The sequence below is a fragment of the Symphalangus syndactylus genome, chromosome 20, assembly GCF_028878055.3.
Source record: "Symphalangus syndactylus isolate Jambi chromosome 20, NHGRI_mSymSyn1-v2.1_pri, whole genome shotgun sequence".
Taxonomy (NCBI): Eukaryota; Metazoa; Chordata; class Mammalia; order Primates; family Hylobatidae; genus Symphalangus; species Symphalangus syndactylus.
Genome location: NC_072442.2, coordinates 45,072,956 through 45,093,083, shown reverse-complemented (window position 1 = coordinate 45,093,083; position 20,128 = coordinate 45,072,956). Strand labels below are relative to the sequence as shown.

Sequence of the window (20,128 nt, the reverse complement as noted above, 5' to 3'; positions counted from 1 at the left end):
CCTGTAGTCTCAGCTACTTAGGAGGCTGAGGCAGGAGAATCACTTGAACCTGGGAGGCAGAGGTTGCAGTGAGCCAAGATCACGCCACTTCACTCCAGCCTGGGCAACAGAGCAAGACTCTGTCTCAAAAAAAAAAAAAAAAAAAAAAAAAAAAAGAAGAAGAAGAAGGAGAAGGAGAAGAAACAGTAGCTTATGTTCATGGCAAGCACCTCTCATCACAGTCCAGTTCCAAGGAAAAATTCCAGTGTTTTAGTTTAATGGTGGTGAATGAGTAACTCTAGCATTTGTACAAGGCTCCCTAAGACTCCTGCACCAGTCGACCAAGCCCAGGGACATAATTGAATTTGGAGATTCCTGGGGCCTTGTTTTAAAAAAGACTTGAAATAGGAAGAAAGGCCCAAAAACAAATGTTCACTTGTTTCTGGAAAAAAAAAAAAAAAAAAAAAAATCTGTCTCAAAAAAAAAGAGAGACGGAGGGTCTAGGGGGCCTTCCCTGCTATCACCCCAGCACTGCCTAGGTGTTTTGCCGGGAGAAGGGGGCCATCGAGCAAGGAGTTCTTACACTTTCCTGAGACTTTCATGACCGTACCCCTTGAGGTGTTGTAAGCAATAGCCACTCCCCACCTACACACACACAAATTTTGCACCAAATTTTGGGGACACTCGAAACCCAAGAACCCGGGTGATGGGACCCTAATCCCGACACTCCTTTGCAGCCCAGAGTCTGGGAGCGCAGAGCGGGGGGCTGTGGGGTGGGCTGAAGGTGGGCAGTACTGGGGGGCGGCAGGCGGAGCGGGGCCGGGAGGGGGCGGCGCCGGGGGGGCTAGCGGTGTGGCGCGCCGCCTGCAGGGGGCGCTTGCGGCGGCTCCGGGCGGAGACAATCGCGCTGAGCGGGCGCCGCAGCCGGAGCGGGAGCAGGAGCTGCGAGGCGCGGCGCAGAGCTGGGGTTGTGCGGGGCCGGGCGAGCGGGACCAGGCGGGAGCCATGGACCGCTAGGGCCCGGCCTAGCCCCGCGATGCCGCCGGCGAGTGGCCCCAGCGTCCTCGCGCGGCTGTTGCCGCTGCTGGGGCTGCTGCTCGGCAGCGCCTCCCGGGCTCCCGGCAAGTCGCCGCCGGAGCCCCCCAGCCCGCAGGGTGAGTCTCCGCCGGGAGGGGCCGCGATCGCGGGCCTGCGCCCCCTGATCAGGCTCCCGCCTGTCAGCCCCCTCTTCGCGGCGTTTGTGAATTGAGGAGTATTCTGTTCCCTGGATTCGGGTGGGGGGAGCTAAGCGATCTGGGGTCGGCGCTTCTGGAGGAAAGTGGAGGCAGGGAGAGGGAGGCCGTCCGGGGCGGGGGTCTTGGGGAGACACAATGGGTAGGGCGAGGGTCCCCAGGCTCGGCGCCGCCGCCCCCTCCCTATTTGTTTTTCTCCCTCCTGGTCCGCGAGGCGCTGCTGCCTGAGCCATTGTCTACCGAAGACACCCGCCCAGGGGCGGGCTGGGGCGGGCGCCTGCTCTGCAGCCCCCTGCGGGTTCCTCGCTCCCGACCCCGGCTGGGTGGGGGCGCCGGCATCGGCTGCCACCGTAGGCCGGGACCGGAGGCTGGGAGCCTGGAGCTGGGTTTGAAGGGGGGAGGGGAGAAGGGGGAGTGGGTGAGGCTGTGGGCGGAATTGACTGCTCTAATGGGGTTCTTCGCCCTGGAGCCTGACAGCTCCCAGCCAGCCCCTCTGGTTTAGAATTTGGGGTGCACCAAATAAATGCTTGTGAGCCTATGACGGAGGACGAGCGGCAGTTGTGGGGCTCTGAGAAAAGGGGGTACATTGTGATTCCCAGCTGAGGGAGCATGGCAGGCTTGTGGTCGCGGAGCCATGCTGAGCTGGCTGGCTGTGGGCAGTGCCGGCTGGGAGGGCAGGTGCCTGGGTCCCGTTCAGCAAGCCTCCTGGCACTCCTGTCCCCTGCCCGCCCCCAGATCACCCCCTCCTCATCTCACATCTCCTTCGCAGTGGAGGAGACTCTTCCCAGCGACTCACCGGGAGCAGGTGGGTGTGTGAGGTGGGGGTGGGGCCGGCTCCTGCAGCAGGAAAGGGTGGGGGAGCAAGACCCTGACTCCACACCCCACAGGCAGGTCTGGACGCTTAGGGGCCTCCGCCCACTCCAGCCCTGAGCCCACCTCCCGGCTCCTGTTCTCCCTCCCCTGCCTGTGGGCCCCATCCCTGCCTGAAGCAGTATTCACTCCTCACCCCCCACACTAAGGAGCTGGCAGGAAAAGCAGGGTGGGGGGGTCTGGATGAGGGAAGTGGGGTCCGGATGAAGGGAGGGGGTCGGATTTCCTCCTGGATTGAGGCAGGCCTGGAACCGGGAGAGGTGGATACTATATGGAATGTCAGGCTTGGAGGAATGGATAGGGTTCACCCTCTGCCTCGGTCTCCCTCAGCTATCTGCGGGAGGAGATGAAGCTTTGCTTAGTAGGAAGAAGCCCTAGTTTCTTAGGATGCCCCTCCCCTCAAGTCCCTGCACCTCAGGGGAAGGGGCCCAGGGAATTGGCTGGAATAGAGCCAGGATAGGGGGTTCTCTGGGGCAGCTGGCGGGGAGCCCAGGTTGAGGGGAAGGGGGAAGGGAGTCTGCTAGGCACCTGCCCCCTTCTCCCCCATCCTCAAGGTTGGCACAGATCCTTACCAGCCCACCCTAGTTTTGTTTCTTCAGCCCCCTCCCTCTTCTGAAACTCTGACTCTTGAACCCAAGGCATTCCCTCAAATGACCATATCTCAGACTCGGAGTCCCTCTCTCCAGCTGCTCTATCCAGCTGTTCCTAAGCCCAGGATGGAGGTGGGAGTAGCCAGGCCCTTCTGTCTTCTCAGAATTCCTAATGGGTGTTGGCGGGGGAATGGATGAGGACCTTGTGCACATCCTCCTAGGCCCTACTCTCCCCCCACCCCAAGCCAATTCTTCCTTCCCCCAACCTGGGTGTACAGACCTCCACTCTCCCGTATTAGCCGGGTGCCCTTGGGCATGTCACTTAACCTCTCTGAGCCATAATTTGTTCATTTGTAAGACATGGAAGGATAGTGCCTACATCATCAAATTGAAGTAAGCATTAAATCACATCAAATGTGCAAAAAAAAAAACAGTAGAGGGGTGCCAGCTTCCTGGAGGAGCAGAGAGCAAGAGTGGGTGGAGTGTGCACTCACCCTGCAAGGTTGGGCTCTGGCCTGGGAGGGGAGGTGGGCTCAGGGGAACAGCTGGCTGGGATGCCTAGGGCAGGCGTGGCGCTGGCTCCGGGTTGGGAGCCTGAGCTAAGACACCTGTCACTGCTGAGTGTCAGGCTCCACTCTAAGGCCTTCCCTCTCCTCGAAGTCTCCACAGCACCCTGACCTCCCCAGGCCCTGCTGCTCTCAGCTCCAGACTCCAATCTTCCTTCCATACCCCACCCCCACTAGATTTGCATCCAGCTCTCAGCCCACTCCCCACCTGTCTCCTGGGCCCCCCACTGAGGTGTCCATACCTGCATGACACACCTTGTTAGCAGGAAGGTGGGGGTGAGGTGTGTTCTTGAGGGAGGGGCTGTGCTGATGCGAAGCGGTGCCCTGGATCAGAGAGACTGCCTGGAGAATCCATGGGAACAACTCAAGGCTTGGTTCCTCCCCATCACGCCATCTGAGGGCAGGATGCCTGCCTGATGGCCTGGCCAGAGTCTCCCCGGGCTGGGAGCAGAGGCATCCCTGGAAAGCAAAAGACTTGGGCTTCCCTCCTCAGCCCCCTCCACAATAGTTCTCTTGGGCCTGGGTTGCTCCCCCCAGATCTCCTTCCCCTTGCCAGGGCCCCAGCTCCCTGCCTGATCTCCTGGGAGGAATGAGGGCGTTGCCATGGTGACTGACTGTAGCTGACCAGCTGGGAGGGGGCAGGCAGTTCATGTGAGGGGGAAGAGGCAGGAGTAATTTGTTTGGGCATGGGGTTGGGGTGAGTCCCTAAATCTGAAGGGAAACAGGCTTGTGCAAAGGATTCTGGGAAAAGGATGAATGATGGGAATGACCAGTTTCCTAGTGTCCCCTGTCAATTTTTTCCCAAGACCCCGAACTCTGCCCTAGCCTCCATCCTCCCTTTCAAACTGCTGAATCTTGACCCTTCTCCTCTCCGCCTGTGGACCCAGCTTTACTTAGCCTTTCTCAGCCCTCCTGTCCTTCTCCTATCCCCAGGCCCCGGGTTAAGAATGTCCCTTCTAGAGGCAGACTGCCAGGTCTGGATCCCAGATCTCCACTTAGCTGTAGTCCAAGTACCTAAACTCTCTAAGCCTCAGTTTCCTTATCTGTAAAATGGACTAAGAGCATATATTATCAAATCCAATACACCACTGACTATAAGATGCACCATGATTTCAGGTACCAGTAAGAAAGGAAGAAATGCTGCCAGTTATAACGATGGCATCATCAATCATAGGCATAGCCTGAGTTTAGAATTGTGAAAATGTGACACAGCGCATGTGTTAGACGATGAAATACGGGAATAGTCCCACCTCCTTCATGGGCTGATAGGAGGTTTCAGTGAGTGCTCTGTGAATGCTGGGTCTTAAATCATGCTTTCTCTAGCCTCAGCCCCAAAGACTCTCCCAAACACAGCTCCTTCCTCTGATCTTGGGGCTCCCCCCAGTTCTCTTTCCCCCTCCCTCGTCCTCACTCCCTTCACCCCATCTTGCCCACAGAGATCCTGATCAAGGTGCAGGTGTATGTGAGCGGGGAGCTGGTGCCCCTGGCCCGGGCCTCAGTGGATGTATTTGGGAACCGGACTCTGCTGGCCGCTGGCACCACAGACTCAGAGGGTGTGGCCACCCTGCCCCTCAGTTATCGCTTGGGCACCTGGGTGCTGGTCACTGCTGCCCGCCCTGGCTTCCTCACCAACTCTGTGCCCTGGCGTGTTGACAAGCTGCCCTGTGAGTGCAGGGGCAGGTGGAGGGGGGGGACAGCAGCTGACCCTCCATCAGCCCCTTCCCAAAATAGTCTCCTCGGGGGTGGAGGGGGAGGCTTTCCAGCAGCTGCTGCCTGGGCTGGGGTACACAGAGGGGGCTGAGGGAGGGTGAAGCCTCTGGGACTCAGATGGAGGGGGTGCCTGGCTGGGGGGTAGGGGGTGGGCTTTCCTGGAGCTGACCAGCCATCCCTCCCGCAGTGTATGCATCTGTCAGCCTCTACCTGCTCCCTGAGCGGCCGGCCACTCTCATCCTCTATGAGGACCTGGTGCACATTCTCCTAGGCTCTCCCGGTAAGGCTCCCCCTCACCCATGCCAACTCTTCTTCCTTCCCCTGACCTGGGTGTAGAGACCTCCACTGTCCTATATTAGCTGGGTGTCCTTGGGCAAGTCACTTCACCTCTCTGAGCCATAATTTGCTCATTTGTAAGACGTGGAAGGTTAGTGCCTACATCATCAAATTGGAGTAAGAAATCACATAAAAAGTGAAAAAACACAGTACAGAAGGTGTTCAATAAATGTTTACAGTTATCGGGGCTTCTCGTGGTTTCTATTCTCCATCTATTCCTACCTTCCCTGCCACCTTTATCTTCAATGGGTCTACACGGATTTGTTGTGCACCTGCTGGATGCACAGGTGCACAGGAAGTGCAAGGCCCAGAGCAAGCCTGCAGCTGTCCTGGTCTACCCCCAGGCTTTCGGTCTTGCTCAGCTAGAACTTACTTCAACTCCTAGGCCGTGCCAGGCATTGTGGCTGGTGCTGGGAACCACGGTGAGGAAGAAGACCCGCTCCTTGCCTTTGGACGTTCACAGACAAGTAGGAAGACAGATCATTGCAAGCCCTGAAATAGTTCCAGAGCAGGCAGGGCAGTGGAGTGGAGGGCAGCTGCTTTCAGTGCTGAGACAGCCCTAACCTGCGAGGGGACCTGTCTGGGTGAGAGCTTGAATGGAGCGGTCAGCCCTCGACTGAGGAGTGAAGAGGAAGCAGAGGCACCTCCACTGGAGAGGAAGGCCAGGGGGAGACATCAGGTGGAGGGTAGTAGAAGACAGTGAGGGTTTGGGGGCTCCATTCCGCTTAGAGGGCCATGGTGGGTTTCGGAGTTTGAGGAACCCCATCCCAGTTTGTAGTCTCAGCTTGAGCCCTTGTCATGGAGCTAGTTGTTTTGTTTTGTTTTTGAGATGGAGTCTTGCTCTGTTGCCCAGGCTGAAGTGGCATAACCTCGGCTCACTGCAACCTTTGCTTTCTGGGTTCAAGGGATTCTCCTGCCTTAGTCTCCTGAGTAGCTGGGATTACAGGCATCCATCACCACGCCAGACTAATTTTTGTATTTTTAGTAGAGACGGTTTTGCCATGTTGGCCAGGCTAGTCTCGAACTCCTGACCTCAGGTGATCCACCTGCCTTGGCCTCTCAAAGTGCTGGGATTACAGGCATGAGCCACTTCGTCCGGCTCCACCAAGCTGCTCTTGTTTGCTCATCTTCGTCACTCTGATCCCAAGCTTCTAAGTGCCCCTGCAGGTTTCTAAAATACCAATGGATCCTTTGTGGCCCCCTAGCTTGAAGCCTCTGCATGGCGCCTACTGCTTTTAGTACCAAGCCCAGGTGCCATCTCAGAGCTGACTGCACCCTCCAGAGCCCGGCCACCCTCTGCGCCACGCCTCTGGGCCTTTCTTACGCCAGGCCTCCTGGATGTCTTTCCCTCTTTCTTTCCTGGCTGAGTCTTCCACGTCCTCCAAGACTCCACAGGGCCTCCCCTGAGCTGAGTGAGAACAACTCCGCTAGTCTTCTGCGTCCCTCTATTTGGATAGCAAGGCAGGAGGAATGGCATGGCAGAGGATGGGCCTGGAGCCCGATGGCCCGGGCTTCTATCCAGGCTCGAGGATTGTGACCTCGGGCAAGTTACTGAACCCCTGCCTGCCTCCATTTCTGCACCTCTAAAATGAGGTTGATAATAAAGACACCTAGCTCAGGGGCTATTTTCCTAATTGCAGGGGTTAATATAGGTAACCTGCTTAGAACAGTGCCCAGCATAGCTTAAAGATTAATAAATGTTGGCTGTGACCATATTGTATTGGAATTGTTTATATGTCTGTCCCCTCCACCCCAACACACACACACATGACCTAAACTGTCTAATGCAGTAGCCACTAGCTACATATTAAATTGAAGTACATTAAATTAAAAATTCATTAATTTTTTTTTTGAGATGGATTCTCACTCTGTTGCCCAGGCTGGGGTACAATGGCATGATCTTGGCTCACTGCAACCTCTGCTGCCCGGGTTCAAGCGATTCTCCTGTCTCAGCCTCCTGAGTAGCTGGGATTACAGGCGCCTGCCACCACACCGGGCTAATTTTTGTAGTTTTAGTAGAGACGGGGTTTCACCATCTTGGCCAGGCTGGTCTTGAACTCCTGACCTCGTGATCCACCTGCCTTGGCCTCCCAAAGTGCTGGGATTACAGGCATGAGCCACCGCGCCCGGCCTTTTTTTTTTTTTTTTTTGAGACGGAGTTTCGCTCTTGTTGCCCAGACCGGAGTGCAATGGCACAATCTCAGCTCACCGCAAACTCCCTCTCCCAGGTTCAAGCGATTCTCCTGCCTCAGCCTCACGAGCAGCTGGGATTACAGGCATGCACCACCATGCCCGGCTAATTTTATATTTTCAGTAGAGTCGGGGTTTCTCCATGTTGTTCAGGCTGGTCTCCAACTCCCGACCTCAGGTGATCCACCCGCCTTGGCCTCCCAAAGTGCTGGGATTACAGGCATGAGCCACTGCACCCACCTAGTAAAAAATAATTACATTTTAAAAAATTAAAAATCCAGTTCCTCAGTCACACTAGCCACATTTCAAATGCTTAACAGCCACGTGTGTCCAGTGGGTACCATAATGGGCAGCACAGCTAGAAAACATTCCCATCACAGCAGACGTTCATCTTTGGGCCCCCAGTGTCTAACCTGGTGCCTGCCACATAGTAGACAATACTGTTTGAGGATCTGGATCGCAACATTTTATAGGTTTTATAAGGAAACTTTCTACAAAAGCAAGTAAATTGCTCAGGGTCACACAGAGATTTCAGGTCCATGTCCCTTCCAGGTTAACATTCCATGACTGCCCAGCTTTCTCCCCAAGGCATCACCCCCCCCCGGCCTTCCGAAGTGGCCTGACCTCATGTCCCCCTTTTCCTTAGATAATGGGTTTCTGCTCTGGTCCCTGGGGATCCCTGTCCATGGTCAGGCCACTGCAGCTCCTCTCTCCCTCCAGGTGCCCGCTCCCAGCCCTTGGTGCAGTTCCAGCGCCGGGCTGCCCGCCTGCCTGTCAGTTCCACCTACAGCCAGCTCTGGGCATCACTCACACCTGCCAGCACCCAGCAGGAAATGCGGGCTTTTCCTGCCTTCCTGGGCACTGAGGCCTCCAGCTCAGGTAGGCTGAGCGCCCAGCACGGACGGGGTCTCCCCAGGCTCAGGATCAGCCCTCAGCCCTATACCCTCTTCCCTCAGGCAATGGCTCCTGGCTGGAGCTGATGCCCCTGACTGCTGTGAGCGTGCACCTGCTGACAGGTAATGGGACAGAGGTGCCGCTCTCAGGCCCCATTCACCTGTCCCTGCCTGTGCCCTCCGAGACTCGTGCCCTCACCGTGGGCACCAGCATTCCAGCCTGGAGATTTGACCCCAAGAGTGGTAAGTGCCTCAGGGGGCTGCAGGTGCTTGAGTTGAGGGAGGAAAGTGGGACTTGAGTGGGAGCGACTCAAGCATGACAAAACCCCTGCCTCTCCCAGGGCTGTGGGTGCGCAATGGCACTGGTGTAATCCGGAAGGAAGGCCGGCAGCTCTACTGGACCTTTGTCTCCCCCCAGCTGGGGTACTGGGTGGCCGCCATGGCCTCCCCCACGGCTGGTAAGAGTAGTGGGGCAGTGGGCGTAGAGGCCGTGGAGGAGGGGAGCTGGGAGAGCAGACTTCTGAAAGGCAGGAAGGGTGTCTACACCTGAACGCTAAGCCCTCGCCTGGCACAGGGCTGGTCACCATCACGTCGGGCATCCAGGACATCGGCACCTACCACACCATCTTCTTGCTCACCATCCTGGCGGCCCTGGCCCTGCTGGTGCTCATCCTGCTGTGTCTGCTCATCTACTACTGTCGGTGAGCACCGGGCTTCCCCCACCCTCCCCTCCTCTCCTCTGACTGAGGCCTGCACTTGTACCGGGCCCTGGGGCCCCAAAGATGCATAAAATCCACTTCTGGTCCTCAAGGGGCAGACAGGAAAAGACTTCCTGTAAACATGCTAAGACCTGAAGGGCTGGTGCTGGTGGCTGAAGACAGCGGGGAGGTGGGAGGGGAGGCAGGGCTTAAGGACTTGCAGCCCGGCCCCTCCAGAGAGATCTGCCACTGACCTTACCAGCCAGCTCTCTCTCCCAGAGGACTCCAGGCCGGACACACCCACAGACAGCTTAGATGCTCATCCCTGGTTCTCGCAGCACATCCTACATGCAGAGGAGTGCAGAGTTTACCCTGAGGGGACCGCCAAACGGACACGGCGGCTCCCCGCCATCTCTGCTGAGCGCCCCAGGCATTCTCCCCACTTCTTCCACGATATTCATCTGTCTTGAATCTAAGGGGGTTCGGGGCCTACTCTGGCCCTCACCCTTTCCTGAGAGGCCCCTTCTGCTCCCTCCCTTCCAGGAGGCGCTGCCTGAAGCCGAGGCAACAGCACCGCAAGCTGCAGCTCTCGGGGCCCTCTGACGGTAACAAACGAGACCAGGCCACCTCGATGTCCCAGCTCCACCTCATCTGTGGGGGACCCCTGGAACCCGTCCCGTCGGGAGACCCCGAGGCTCCGCCTCCAGGCCCCCTCCACTCGGCCTTCTCCAGCTCCCGGGACTTGGCCTCCTCCCGGGATGACTTCTTCCGCACCAAGCCGCGCTCTGCCAGCCGCCCGGCCGCCGAGCCTTCGGGTGCCCGCGGGGGTGACAGCGCCGGGCTCAAGGGCGCTCGCTCGGCCGAGGGCCCCGGAGGGCTGGAGCCCGGCCTAGAGGAGTACCGGCGCGGGCCCTCGGGGGCTGCGGCCTTCCTGCACGAGCCGCCCTCACCGCCGCCGCCGCCCTTCGACCACTACCTGGGCCACAAGGGGGCGGCCGAGAGCAAGACCCCCGACTTCCTGCTGTCGCAGTCGGTGGACCAGCTGGCGCGGCCGCCGTCGCTGGGCCAGGCGGGGCAGCTCATCTTCTGCGGCTCCATCGACCACCTCAAGGACAACGTCTACCGCAACGTCATGCCCACCCTGGTGATCCCCGCGCACTATGTGCGCCTCGGCGGCGAGGCGGGCGCCGCCGGCGTGGGCGACGAGCCGGCCCAGCCGGAGGGCACGGCACCCGGCCCGGCGCGCGCTTTTCCCCAGCCCGACCCCCAGCGCCCGCAGATGCAGGGCCACTCGGGCCCGGGGGGCGAGGGCGGCGGGGGCGGCGGCGAGGGCTGGGGGGCCGGGCGCGCGGCGCCCGTCAGTGGTTCAGTCACCATCCCTGTGCTGTTCAACGAGTCCACCATGGCGCAGCTCAACGGGGAGCTGCAGGCCCTGACCGAGAAGAAGCTGCTGGAACTGGGCGTGAAGCCGCACCCGCGCGCCTGGTTCGTGTCCCTCGACGGGCGCTCCAACTCGCAAGTGCGCCACTCTTACATCGACCTGCAGGCGGGCGGCGGGGCACGCAGCACTGACGCCAGCCTGGACTCGGGCGTAGATGTGCACGAGGCGCGGCCGGCGCGCCGCCGGCCCACGAGGGAGGAGCGGGAGCGCGCCCCGCCTGCTGCGCCGCCGCCGCCGCCCGCGCCCCCGCGCCTGGCGCTCAGCGAGGACACGGAGCCCAGCAGCAGCGAGAGCCGCACGGGCCTCTGCTCTCCGGAGGACAACTCGCTGACGCCGCTGCTGGACGAGGTGGCGGCCCCCGAGGGCCGGGCGGCCACGGTACCCCGGGGGCGGGGCCGCAGCCGCGGGGACAGCTCCCGCAGCAGCGCCAGCGAGCTGCGGCGCGACTCGCTCACCAGCCCGGAGGACGAGCTGGGGGCGGAGGTGGGCGACGAGGCGGGAGACAAGAAGAGCCCGTGGCAGCGGCGGGAGGAGCGGCCGCTGATGGTGTTCAACGTCAAGTAGCGCCCGCGCAGGGCCTGGCACCGCCCCTCCCGCGCGGGCCCACACCCAGGGTGCGCGTCCCGGGGGCCTGCGGGGGCCCTCGCGCGTAGCCCCCAGCCCCAGGCCGGAGAGGGGCCCAGGGGCCTTGGAGCTGTTCCGTGGTAGGTGCTGGGTCGTGTCTTGCAAGGGACCCTGTGTCTGCCTCCAAGCCGGGGAGGAGGGGGGGGTCCAGCCCCCCACGGGGAGGTGCCGGGGAGGAGGGCTGGGGGGAAGCAGTGCCTGTGTAGACGTGGCTGTACATAGAAAGCTCTATTGTGGGAAAGCAGGAGGGGTGACCCAGCCTCAGCTGCTAGTGTGAGGGCTGGGAAGGGAGGGGACGTTTTCTGTGGACCCCTGGGAGGGGAGGGGGTGCTGCTTGCTGACTAGCCCATCTCTGGGCTACGATGCCACAGGGCTGGTGGCTGGGACAGCTCTGGGGACTAGGGGGTAATGTGATACAGCCGACGTGAGCAGCAAATATAAAACTGGTGAGGTTAAGGCTGTGTATGTCTTTCTGTGGGGTAGGGGAGGGGAGTGTTGGCAGTGGACGTGAACCCTTGCTCTGGGACCCTGAGGAGGGCAGGCAGGGCGGCAAATCAGACACTGTTAAGAAAGTGTACAAACTTTATTGAAACGCACACACGCACACACACAAACACCCCTGTGGATAGGGAAAAGCACCTGGCCACAGGGTCCACAGAAACGGGGAGGGGATGGCAGCTTGTAATGTGGCTTTTGCCACAACCCCCTTCTGACAGGGAAGGCCTTAGATTGAGGCCCCACCTCCCATGGTGATGGGGAGCTCAGAATGGGGGCCAGGGAGAATTTGGTTGGGGAGAGGTGCTAGGGAGGCCTGAGCAGAGGGCACCCTCCGAGTGGGGTCCCGAGGGCTGCAGAGTCTTCAGTACTGTCCCTCACAGCAGCTGTCTCAAGGCTGGGTCCCTCAAAGGGGCGTCCCAGCGCGGGGCCTCCCTGCGCAAACACTTGGTACCCCTGGCTGCGCAGCGGAAGCCAGCAGGACAGCAGTGGCGCCGATCAGCACAACAGATGCCCTGGATGGTCAGAGGGGGGCGAGAGGGTTGGACGAGGTGGGACCTGGTCCCTGGCCATACCCAGCCCTAGGATGGGGGTTGGCACTGACCTGGCGGTAGGGACAGCAGGCCCAGCCCCCTCGGTTGTCTCGGCAGCAGGTCTGGTTATCATGGCAGAAGTGTCCTTCCCCACACTCCACGTCCTTCGCACCCACGTGAGGGCTACGGGCCAGGAAGGTGGCAGGCTGGGCAGAGACCACTTCCTTCTCGCAGGATCGGGCCTTCACGTTGCAGGTGTAGCCAGCCGGGCAGCAGTGCTGGCGATCCTCGCAGCACACAGCCTGGCGGGGAAGAGAGCACAGAATGGCATTATGTTCCTGTCCCCTCACCGGGCCTAGCTCCCCTATCCAGGGGCAGGCAGGGAGGCACTCACATGGGGCAACTGGCAGCAGGCCCAGCCCCCACCCAGGCTCGGGCAGCAGGTCTGCCCCACCGGGCAGCTGGTGTGCTGGTCACAGCCGATGTCTCTGGGGTGGGATAAGGAAGGCCGGCGGGCAGGCGTCTTCTCCAGTCCAGCCACGATCTCGCTTCCCCGCTGACACTGCCCCTTGGCTACACACGTGTAGCCCTGGGGGCAGCAGTGCTGGTGGTCCGAGCAGCAGACAGCCTGGGGGGTGGGCAGGAAAGGGCATTCTAGGTAGCCACTATGTGGGGCGCAGTGCCGAGCCCCTACCTACTCCAGCCCGCCTCTCCTGCTTACAGCCCCTCCAGCTGGGGACGAATCTGACAGAGCTGGGTATCACCTATGGGCTATGCGGACGGCAGAAAGCAATAGGAGCTTGGCCGCCCACCTGCCCAGGCCAAGATGCTGTCCCCTCCCATGTACCTCTGGGATTGGACAGCAGCCCCACTCCCCAGACGTGAGTTGGCAGCAGGTATTGGAGGGGGGACAGCTGCTGACATTATCACAGGGGACATCTCTCTTCAAGACTTGTGGGTCTGGCAGGCTGAGGTGAGCTGGGGCCTTCTCCATCCAGGGCACCTGGTGGGTCCCCTGTTCACAGGTACCCTTCTGCGTGTCACACGTAAACCCCGCGGGACAGCAGTGTATGTGATCCTCACAGCACACAGCCTAGGGCAGATGGAGAAGGGCTGGTGGGCACTGGGGCCCAGCTGGCTGCCACACTGTGCTCAGCCCACCCACCCACCACCCCTGGGTACCTGGGTAAAAGGGCAGCAGCCCCAGGCCCCCGACTGTAGACGGCAGCAGGTATAGCCATCTGGGCAGCTCACCTCCATGTCACATTTCACATCCCCCACTGTGAGGGAGGCAGAGAGGACAGGTCAGAAGCGGCACTGGGGACCCTCAGGGGTATCCACCCTTTGCCGGCTCCACAGCTGGAACCAGGTGTTGAAGATGGAGGGTACCGCTTACACCACCTTGCAGTGATCCTAAGGCCAGGCCTAAAAGGGAGGAAAGGGGCCCCACCCCTGTGTCTGCGCCCTGCCTCTGGTACCTGTGTGCGCAGGCAGCTTAGTGAGGAGGTCCGTGGTAGCATTCCCCTTGGAAAGGCACTTACTCTGGATCAGGTCACACACAGTGTCTTGGGGGCAGCAGTGCAGGTGATCGGAGCAGCAGGTGGCCTGAGTGGGGACAGGGGTGGGTCTTTGTCACTTCCAGGCTCAGTAGCACACAGGGAGCAGCCTGGCTGATGGTTGGCACTGCCCCAGTCCCCCACTAGGGGGTGGCATGAACCCTGCATCAGCCAGGCTCCCAGCAAGCAGCCAGCCAGCCAGCCCCATGCTCCAGAGCCCCTGTAAGGTGCGTGTCAGGGCCAGGTGGCTGGGGGCACACAGCCAAGCTGGCTCCAGCCCCTCACTCACATTGGGCATTGGGCAGCAGCCATACTTCCCACTGGGCAGCTCACAGCAGGTAGAACCATCAGGGCACTGGGACCGTGCATCCGGACACATGACCGAGCTGGACAAGGCCACTGGAAGAGGAGCAAGTGTGAGGGACAGCCAGGGTGGAGGGAACTTTTTCCTACACTTGGAGTCAATGAGGCCCCACCCCAGCCCCCGGCCTGATGCTCTCCCACCTCCTCACCTGCCCTGTTAGTCCTCTGGGCAGGGAGCTTCCTTGTCAGGGGGTGGGTGCCCGTGGGTGTGATGCAGCGGGTGTGAACCAGGTCGCAGAAGGCACCGTGCGGACAGCAGTGCACCCTGTCTTCACAGCAGGAAGCCTGAGAAAAAATGGTCCTGACTCCATCTTCACCCCCTGCCCCTGGCCCCCACACTCTGCCCCCACTTCCCTCCACATACCCCCATCTCCCCAGATTTGTACCTGGGGCATGGGGCAGCACCCCCAGGAGCCATCGACCATAACGCAGCACGTGGAGAAGTCCGGGCATTCGAACTGACTATCAGGGCACTGGACGGCACCCACGGAGTTGTTACCTGTGGACAAGATGACCCAGGATTCTACCAGCCCACTCAGGGAAGGTGACTCCCCCATCAGGCAAGGAGCTGATGGCGCCAGGGCCTGCAAGCCCAGCTACTGGGGTTTGAGGGTGACACTAAGGCTCAGTGATCTCCTAGGCAGGCCTAACTCACCCTCCTCACAATCCAGTCCCTCCCTCAGCAAGATGGCATGGGGAAGGGGCACCCACTGACCATGGGTTGGCATTAGACCGGCCCAGCTCGACCTCTCCCCACCCCCACAATGCCTGGACCTGGAGTCCTGCACTTTCTCCTGCACCCTCCTATCCCCAGTGCTGCCCCTCTGTCCACAGCAGGGCTGTTGCTTAGTACAGATGCCACATGAATGAGGGCACAAGGGCAGGAATTGAGGCTGCCCCACCAGCTGGGCTGCTGGGTTCCAGGCTCTACATGCTGCCGGTCTGCCTGCCCTGCACCCACACCCCAGCTGCACCTGATCTTTGGAAGCAGGATCGCCCGTCTGCACTGCAGTGGAAGCCCCGTGGGCAGCAGTGATGGCCATCCCCGCATGCCACGGCCTGTGGAACACAGAGAAACCTGCATTGGCAGGGCCCTTTTATCTGCAGGTGGGAGAGTGCAGGAAAAGCATAAATGCAGACCTAAGCCCCTCCATCGGGCTGATGGCACGCTCACCTCTGGGAAGGGACAGCAACTAGAAGTCCCTGAGACGGTAAAGATGCAGGAGTGGCCGGCAGAGCAGTGGGCATCAACCTGGCAGGGGTCACCCAGATGCCTGCTCAGTGTTGTAGGCCATTTGTCCTGGAAAGACAGGGGAAATGATAAACCACAGACTTGTGCCTGGCGTCCTCCTCTGGCCAATCCAAGATGACCCTTTGGGAAAACTCAGGCTGCCAGCTCTTGCCTAGGCTGAGGGGCACTCACCAGAAGGGGACTGCAGCAGCTGTAGCTGGCTCCTCCGGGGTCCATGCAGCAGGCCACAGGGCAGAACTGACCATCTGGGCACCACGTTCCAGCCACCAGCCCTGCTGTTAAGGTCACCCAGCTCACCAGGGTCCACATGGTCTGCCTGCAAAGTACCAAGGAACGTCTGGCAACTGCTTAAGCCCATGCCACCCTTGATTCTAGGGCCACTCAGTCCCCTAGCCCCAGGCCAAGGTCCTGGCCCAGGACTGCCTGAGCCTTCTCAACACCTCCCTGTCCAGGCGGGCAGAAATCTGCAGGGACTGAGAGTCAGCTTCCTACAGCGCCCTGTGTGTGACACATGCCCCAGCACGTGCGGACCTGTAAGCATGAATGCTGACATGCGTATATGTGTGGGTCTGAGTCCCCAGCACATGGCCTAACGCCTGGGCCTCACTGGGCAGGCTTATGAGAGTCAGGAAGACGTGATTTTTGTGGGTCTGATCTGTGCAGATGTGGGCCACCTCTGGGGTGAGGGGAAGGCATCAGTAGCCATGGGAGAGGCCAGGGCTAGGGTGCAGGGAGGGAGTCCCCCCAGGAAAAGCCAGGGTTCCCCTCCAGATGCCTCCTTGCCTGACACTATGTCCATACCTGCACTCCGCTAAGGCCTTGCAGGAAGTGGCCACATGATGACATGGGAAACCACAGGGGTGAGAAAGTTGTGAAAAAGGAAATACGGTGGCCAGTGGAGTCTGGGCTGCCTTCCCCAGAGGTCACCATCTGCCCATGAATGTCCCCTCCTCACCCAGGGAAGGGGACACAGAAGCTGGGTCAGCCTTTGAGACACCTGTGTTCTGAGGGTCCCCCACACCACCAGGGCCCCCTGAGATTCCCCAAGCATGCTAGCCCCCGCCCCTGCCTCTCAATCTATTCTGGAAGTGAAACACAGCCACATGTGGAGAGAGACCACGTGTGCCCACAGGGCTGCCCATCTGAGTCACCAGGAGGAACTGAGCCTTGAGTCCCTGTGGGGAGCAGCCTCTCACTTCCTAAACAACTCTTCTCCCAGGCTCAGCTAGCCCAGCTAGTTCAGTGGGGTGGCCAGAGAGGTAACTCATCCTGAAGAAGCAAAAACAGTAATGTCTGTTGAGCCTCTTGGGAGCCAGTTACAAGATTCTCCATTATTTTATTTCTTTGCAACAACCATCCAAAGTAGTAATTAATACCTTTACTTTTATTTTATTTTTAGAGATGAGGTATTGCTATGTTGCCCAGGCTGGACTCAGACTCCTGGGATCAAGCAATCCTCCAACCTTGGCCTCCGAAGTAGCTGGGACACTTTAGGAGCATGCCGCCACGTCTGCTCGCCTTTTTTTTTTTTTTTTTTTTTTTTTTTTTTTGAGATGAAGGCTTGCTGTGTTGCCCATGCTAGAGTTCAGTGGCACAATCTCGGCTCACTGCAACCTCTGCCTCTCGAGTTCAAGCAAGTAGCTGGGACTACAGGCGCTCGCCACCATGCCTGGCTAATTTTTGTATTTTTAGTAGAGAGGGGGGTTTCACTATATTGGTCAGGCTGGTCTTGAACTCCTGACCTCAGCTGATCCACCCGCCTCAGCCTCCCTAAGTGCTGGGATTACAGGCTTGAACCACCACACCTGGCCACACCTTTACTTTTAAAGGAGGAAACTGAAGCTCAGAGATGTTGAGTACAGTCAGCCCTCCATATCCAACCAGGGATCAAAATATATTGGGCGCGGTGGCTAACACCTGTAATCCCAGCACTTTGGGAGGCTGAAGTGGGCAGATCCCAAGGTCAGGAGTTCGAGACCAGCCTGATCAACATGGTGAAACCCCATCTCTATTAAAAATACAAAAAATAGCCATGCGTGGTAGCGCACACCTGTAATCCCAGCTACTCAAGAGGCTGAGGCAGGAGAATTTCTTGAGCCCGGGAGGTGGAGGTTGCAGTGAGCAGAGATCGTGCCACCATGCTCCAGCCTGGGTGATAGAGCGAGACTCAGATTCTGTCTCAAAAAACAAAAGCCGGCCGCGGTGGCTCACGCCTGTAATCCCAGCACTTTGGGAGGCCGAGGCGGGTGGATCACGAAGTCACGAGATCGAGACCAGCCTGACCAACATGGTGAAACCCTGTCTCTACTAAAAATAGAAAAATTAGCTGAGCATGGTAGCACGCGCCTGTAATCCCAGCTACTTGGGAGGCTGAGGCAGGAGAATTGCTTGAACCTGGGAGGCAGAGGTTGCAGTGAGCCGAGATCGCGCCACTGCACTCCAGGATGGGTGCATCTATACTGAACATGCACAGATTGTTCTTTCTTATTATTCCCTAAACAATTCAGGATCACACCTATTTACATGGCATTTTTCTTTTTCTTTTTTTTTTTTTTGAGATGGAGTCTTGCTCTGTCACCTAGGCCATAGTACAGTGGTTCGATCTTGGCTTACTGCAAACTTCGCCTCCCGGGTTCAAGCAATTCTCCTGCCTCAGCCTCCCGAGTAGGTGGGATTACAGGTGTGCGCTACCACACCTGGCTAATTTTTGTATTTTTGGTAGAGACGGGGGTTTCACCATGTTGGTCAGGCTGGTCTCGAACTCCTGACTTCAGGTGATCCACCTGCCACGGCCTCCCAAAGTGCTGGGATTTCAGGCATGAGCCACCGTGCCCAGCCGACATGTCATTTCCATTGTATTAGGTATAAGTAATCTAGAAATGATTTAAAGTATGTATAGGTTATATGCAAATATTACACCATTTTATATCAGGGACTTGAGCACCCACAGATTTTGGGGTCCTGGAACCAGTTCCGTGAAGATACCAAGGGACACCTATAACATGTCACACATCAGGTCATGGTGACACAGGCTTTGATGGCCCCAGAGCATATTGGACCTGCGTTCTTATCACTAGTGGCACGATGGGCAGTGCCTGGGAATGGTGCAACAGGTACAACAGAAACAGGGTACAGGGACTGCCTGGAAATCGCGCTTGGGTCCTAATCCTAGAATTGCCAACTGTGAGGGCCTAAGAAGTTGCTCTCTGTCTGTGCCTCAGTTACCCCACGAGTCTATGTGTGGATATCACGGGGTGGGGGGGGGCAGGAAATCTCACCCACCCAGTCACTCACATCCTCTGTGCTCCACCTGGCTTTCCTCAAGTGCCCCTCCCCTAACTCAGCATCCCCAAGAGGCCACCTCCTGGACAGCTAAGGATGAAGTTGACTGGTCCTGGACAGTGGACCCTCTCCTCAGCCCCACAGCTCCCAGGCAAAGCACCTGCAGCTGGCACCGCCCGCTTCCTGGGTGTTCTCAGCAGGCTGTCCGCTGCCATGGCTTGCTGGGAAGGGAAGTCTGTCTGCACAGGAGTGTTCGGCTCCCTGGTGAGTTACCTGTGCATGTGGCCCCTCCTGTTTACCCTAAGTTGAGGGAGTATAGTGTATACTTCTACTGAATACACGCACACGCATACAGAAACAGGGATGAGGAGGCGAGTCGCAGTCTCTCATGCCACCCTACACCGCCAAAACAGCCAGAGGGGACAGCAGCCTCTTCAAGACCCTAGCTCCGTTATCTTCCACTAGGTGGCACCCCCCAACTCCGAGTGCCAAGGGGAGAGGAAATTCCCAAAAGGGGAGCCAACCTAGCTGCAGATGAGCAGGAAAAAGTGGCTGGGAGAGGCGGAAGTTAGCTAGTCCCACCCCCAACAAGAGGAAGTAAGGAGGAGCCAGACCAGGTTCAGTCACCACTCCCAAGTCCCTACTATCTTCGAGAAGCCAAGGTCTCAGGTCCCGTTCCCAGGCCCTCGGAGCTCCCAGCCCAGGGTCGCGCGCCCCTCCGGCTCCAGGCCGCCGCGGGAACCACCCACCACCACCAGGAGAGGGGAAGAAGCCGGCACCTACCGACGGGTGGAGCTGGGTCAAGAATGGTGCGGTCCCTGCTTTGGGGGAATGCTGGGGAGGTAGAGAGCCCCCTTCTAATGGGGGTCACTGCAATTACTGCTTCCTCTTTCCCATAAAACTCTCTCTAGTGTATCAGAACCCCCAAGGAGTTTCAATAAGCGGTTCTTCTGTTGTCTCCGGCTGAGACTCCAGGGGAACCTCAAGCTCACATGGCCCTGGCCGGGCCCCTGGGCAGGAGCAGGCGAGAGGTCTGCGCGGCCGCCCTCCTACCTGCGTCCGGGTCCGCGGTCCCTGGGCAGCAGCAGCCTGGCAGCGCTCAGACTACAGACCCCAGCGCGATGACCCGCCTACCTCAGTTTCCATTGGCCAGGGATCAGGGCTGCCGCATTCCCATTGGCTACTTATCAATGTAGAGGTGGGGCCAGCCTGGAATGCTGTGTTTCTTTTCTACTCAAATCACTCTCCTCCCCGCTTCCTCTCGCCCCACACCCTATTTCTAGGGATCATGTGATTGGAGAATCATGTGACGTCGGGCCAGCCTCAGCAGGGCAGCTGGTGCTCGTCGCCTTCCTTCACCCATCCTGCAGGCGCCTAGGGGAGTTTGCTAGAGATGATAGCGCGTGTCTGGGGCATTGACAGTGTGAGGGACTGTTATGAATTGGGAATATTTGTGCTCCCCTTTCTATCCTTTTGTTTTGAGACGGAGTCTCACTCTGTCGCCAGGCTGGAGTGCAG

The 20,128-nt window shown here is 58.9% G+C and overlaps 2 protein-coding genes across 5 annotated transcripts; one reads left to right on the top strand and one right to left on the bottom strand.

The window, feature by feature from the left end:
• Nucleotides 1-876: 876 nt before the first annotated feature.
• FAM171A2 (family with sequence similarity 171 member A2) lies at nucleotides 877-11,585 on the top strand. Its single transcript, XM_055256241.1, has 8 exons — nucleotides 877-1,133; nucleotides 4,674-4,901; nucleotides 5,135-5,227; nucleotides 8,194-8,352; nucleotides 8,430-8,609; nucleotides 8,708-8,824; nucleotides 8,941-9,067; nucleotides 9,608-11,585. The coding sequence occupies exons 1-8, from the start codon at nucleotides 1,016-1,018 to the stop codon at nucleotides 11,067-11,069; spliced, it is 2,484 nt and encodes an 827-aa protein (XP_055112216.1). The 5' UTR covers nucleotides 877-1,015; the 3' UTR covers nucleotides 11,070-11,585.
• Nucleotides 11,586-11,697: 112 nt separating this feature from the next.
• GRN (granulin precursor) lies at nucleotides 11,698-19,916 on the bottom strand. Of its 4 annotated transcripts, none has more exons than XM_063629217.1 (14): nucleotides 19,664-19,749; nucleotides 18,771-18,910; nucleotides 15,500-15,644; nucleotides 15,251-15,376; nucleotides 15,051-15,135; nucleotides 14,463-14,575; nucleotides 14,226-14,361; nucleotides 14,003-14,112; nucleotides 13,636-13,762; nucleotides 13,340-13,437; nucleotides 13,005-13,250; nucleotides 12,552-12,785; nucleotides 12,229-12,459; nucleotides 11,698-12,139 (listed from the first exon to the last, which is right to left on the bottom strand). In XM_063629217.1, the coding sequence occupies exons 3-14, from the start codon at nucleotides 15,635-15,637 to the stop codon at nucleotides 12,002-12,004; spliced, it is 1,782 nt and encodes a 593-aa protein (XP_063485287.1). In that variant the 5' UTR covers nucleotides 15,638-15,644; nucleotides 18,771-18,910; nucleotides 19,664-19,749; the 3' UTR covers nucleotides 11,698-12,001. The 4 variants fall into 4 exon arrangements, with proteins under 4 accessions (XP_063485287.1, XP_055112235.2, XP_063485286.1 ...); XM_055256260.2 differs by having other exon boundaries at nucleotides 19,394-19,733; XM_063629216.1 differs by lacking the exon at nucleotides 18,771-18,910 and having other exon boundaries at nucleotides 19,394-19,916.
• Nucleotides 19,917-20,128: the final 212 nt, after the last annotated feature.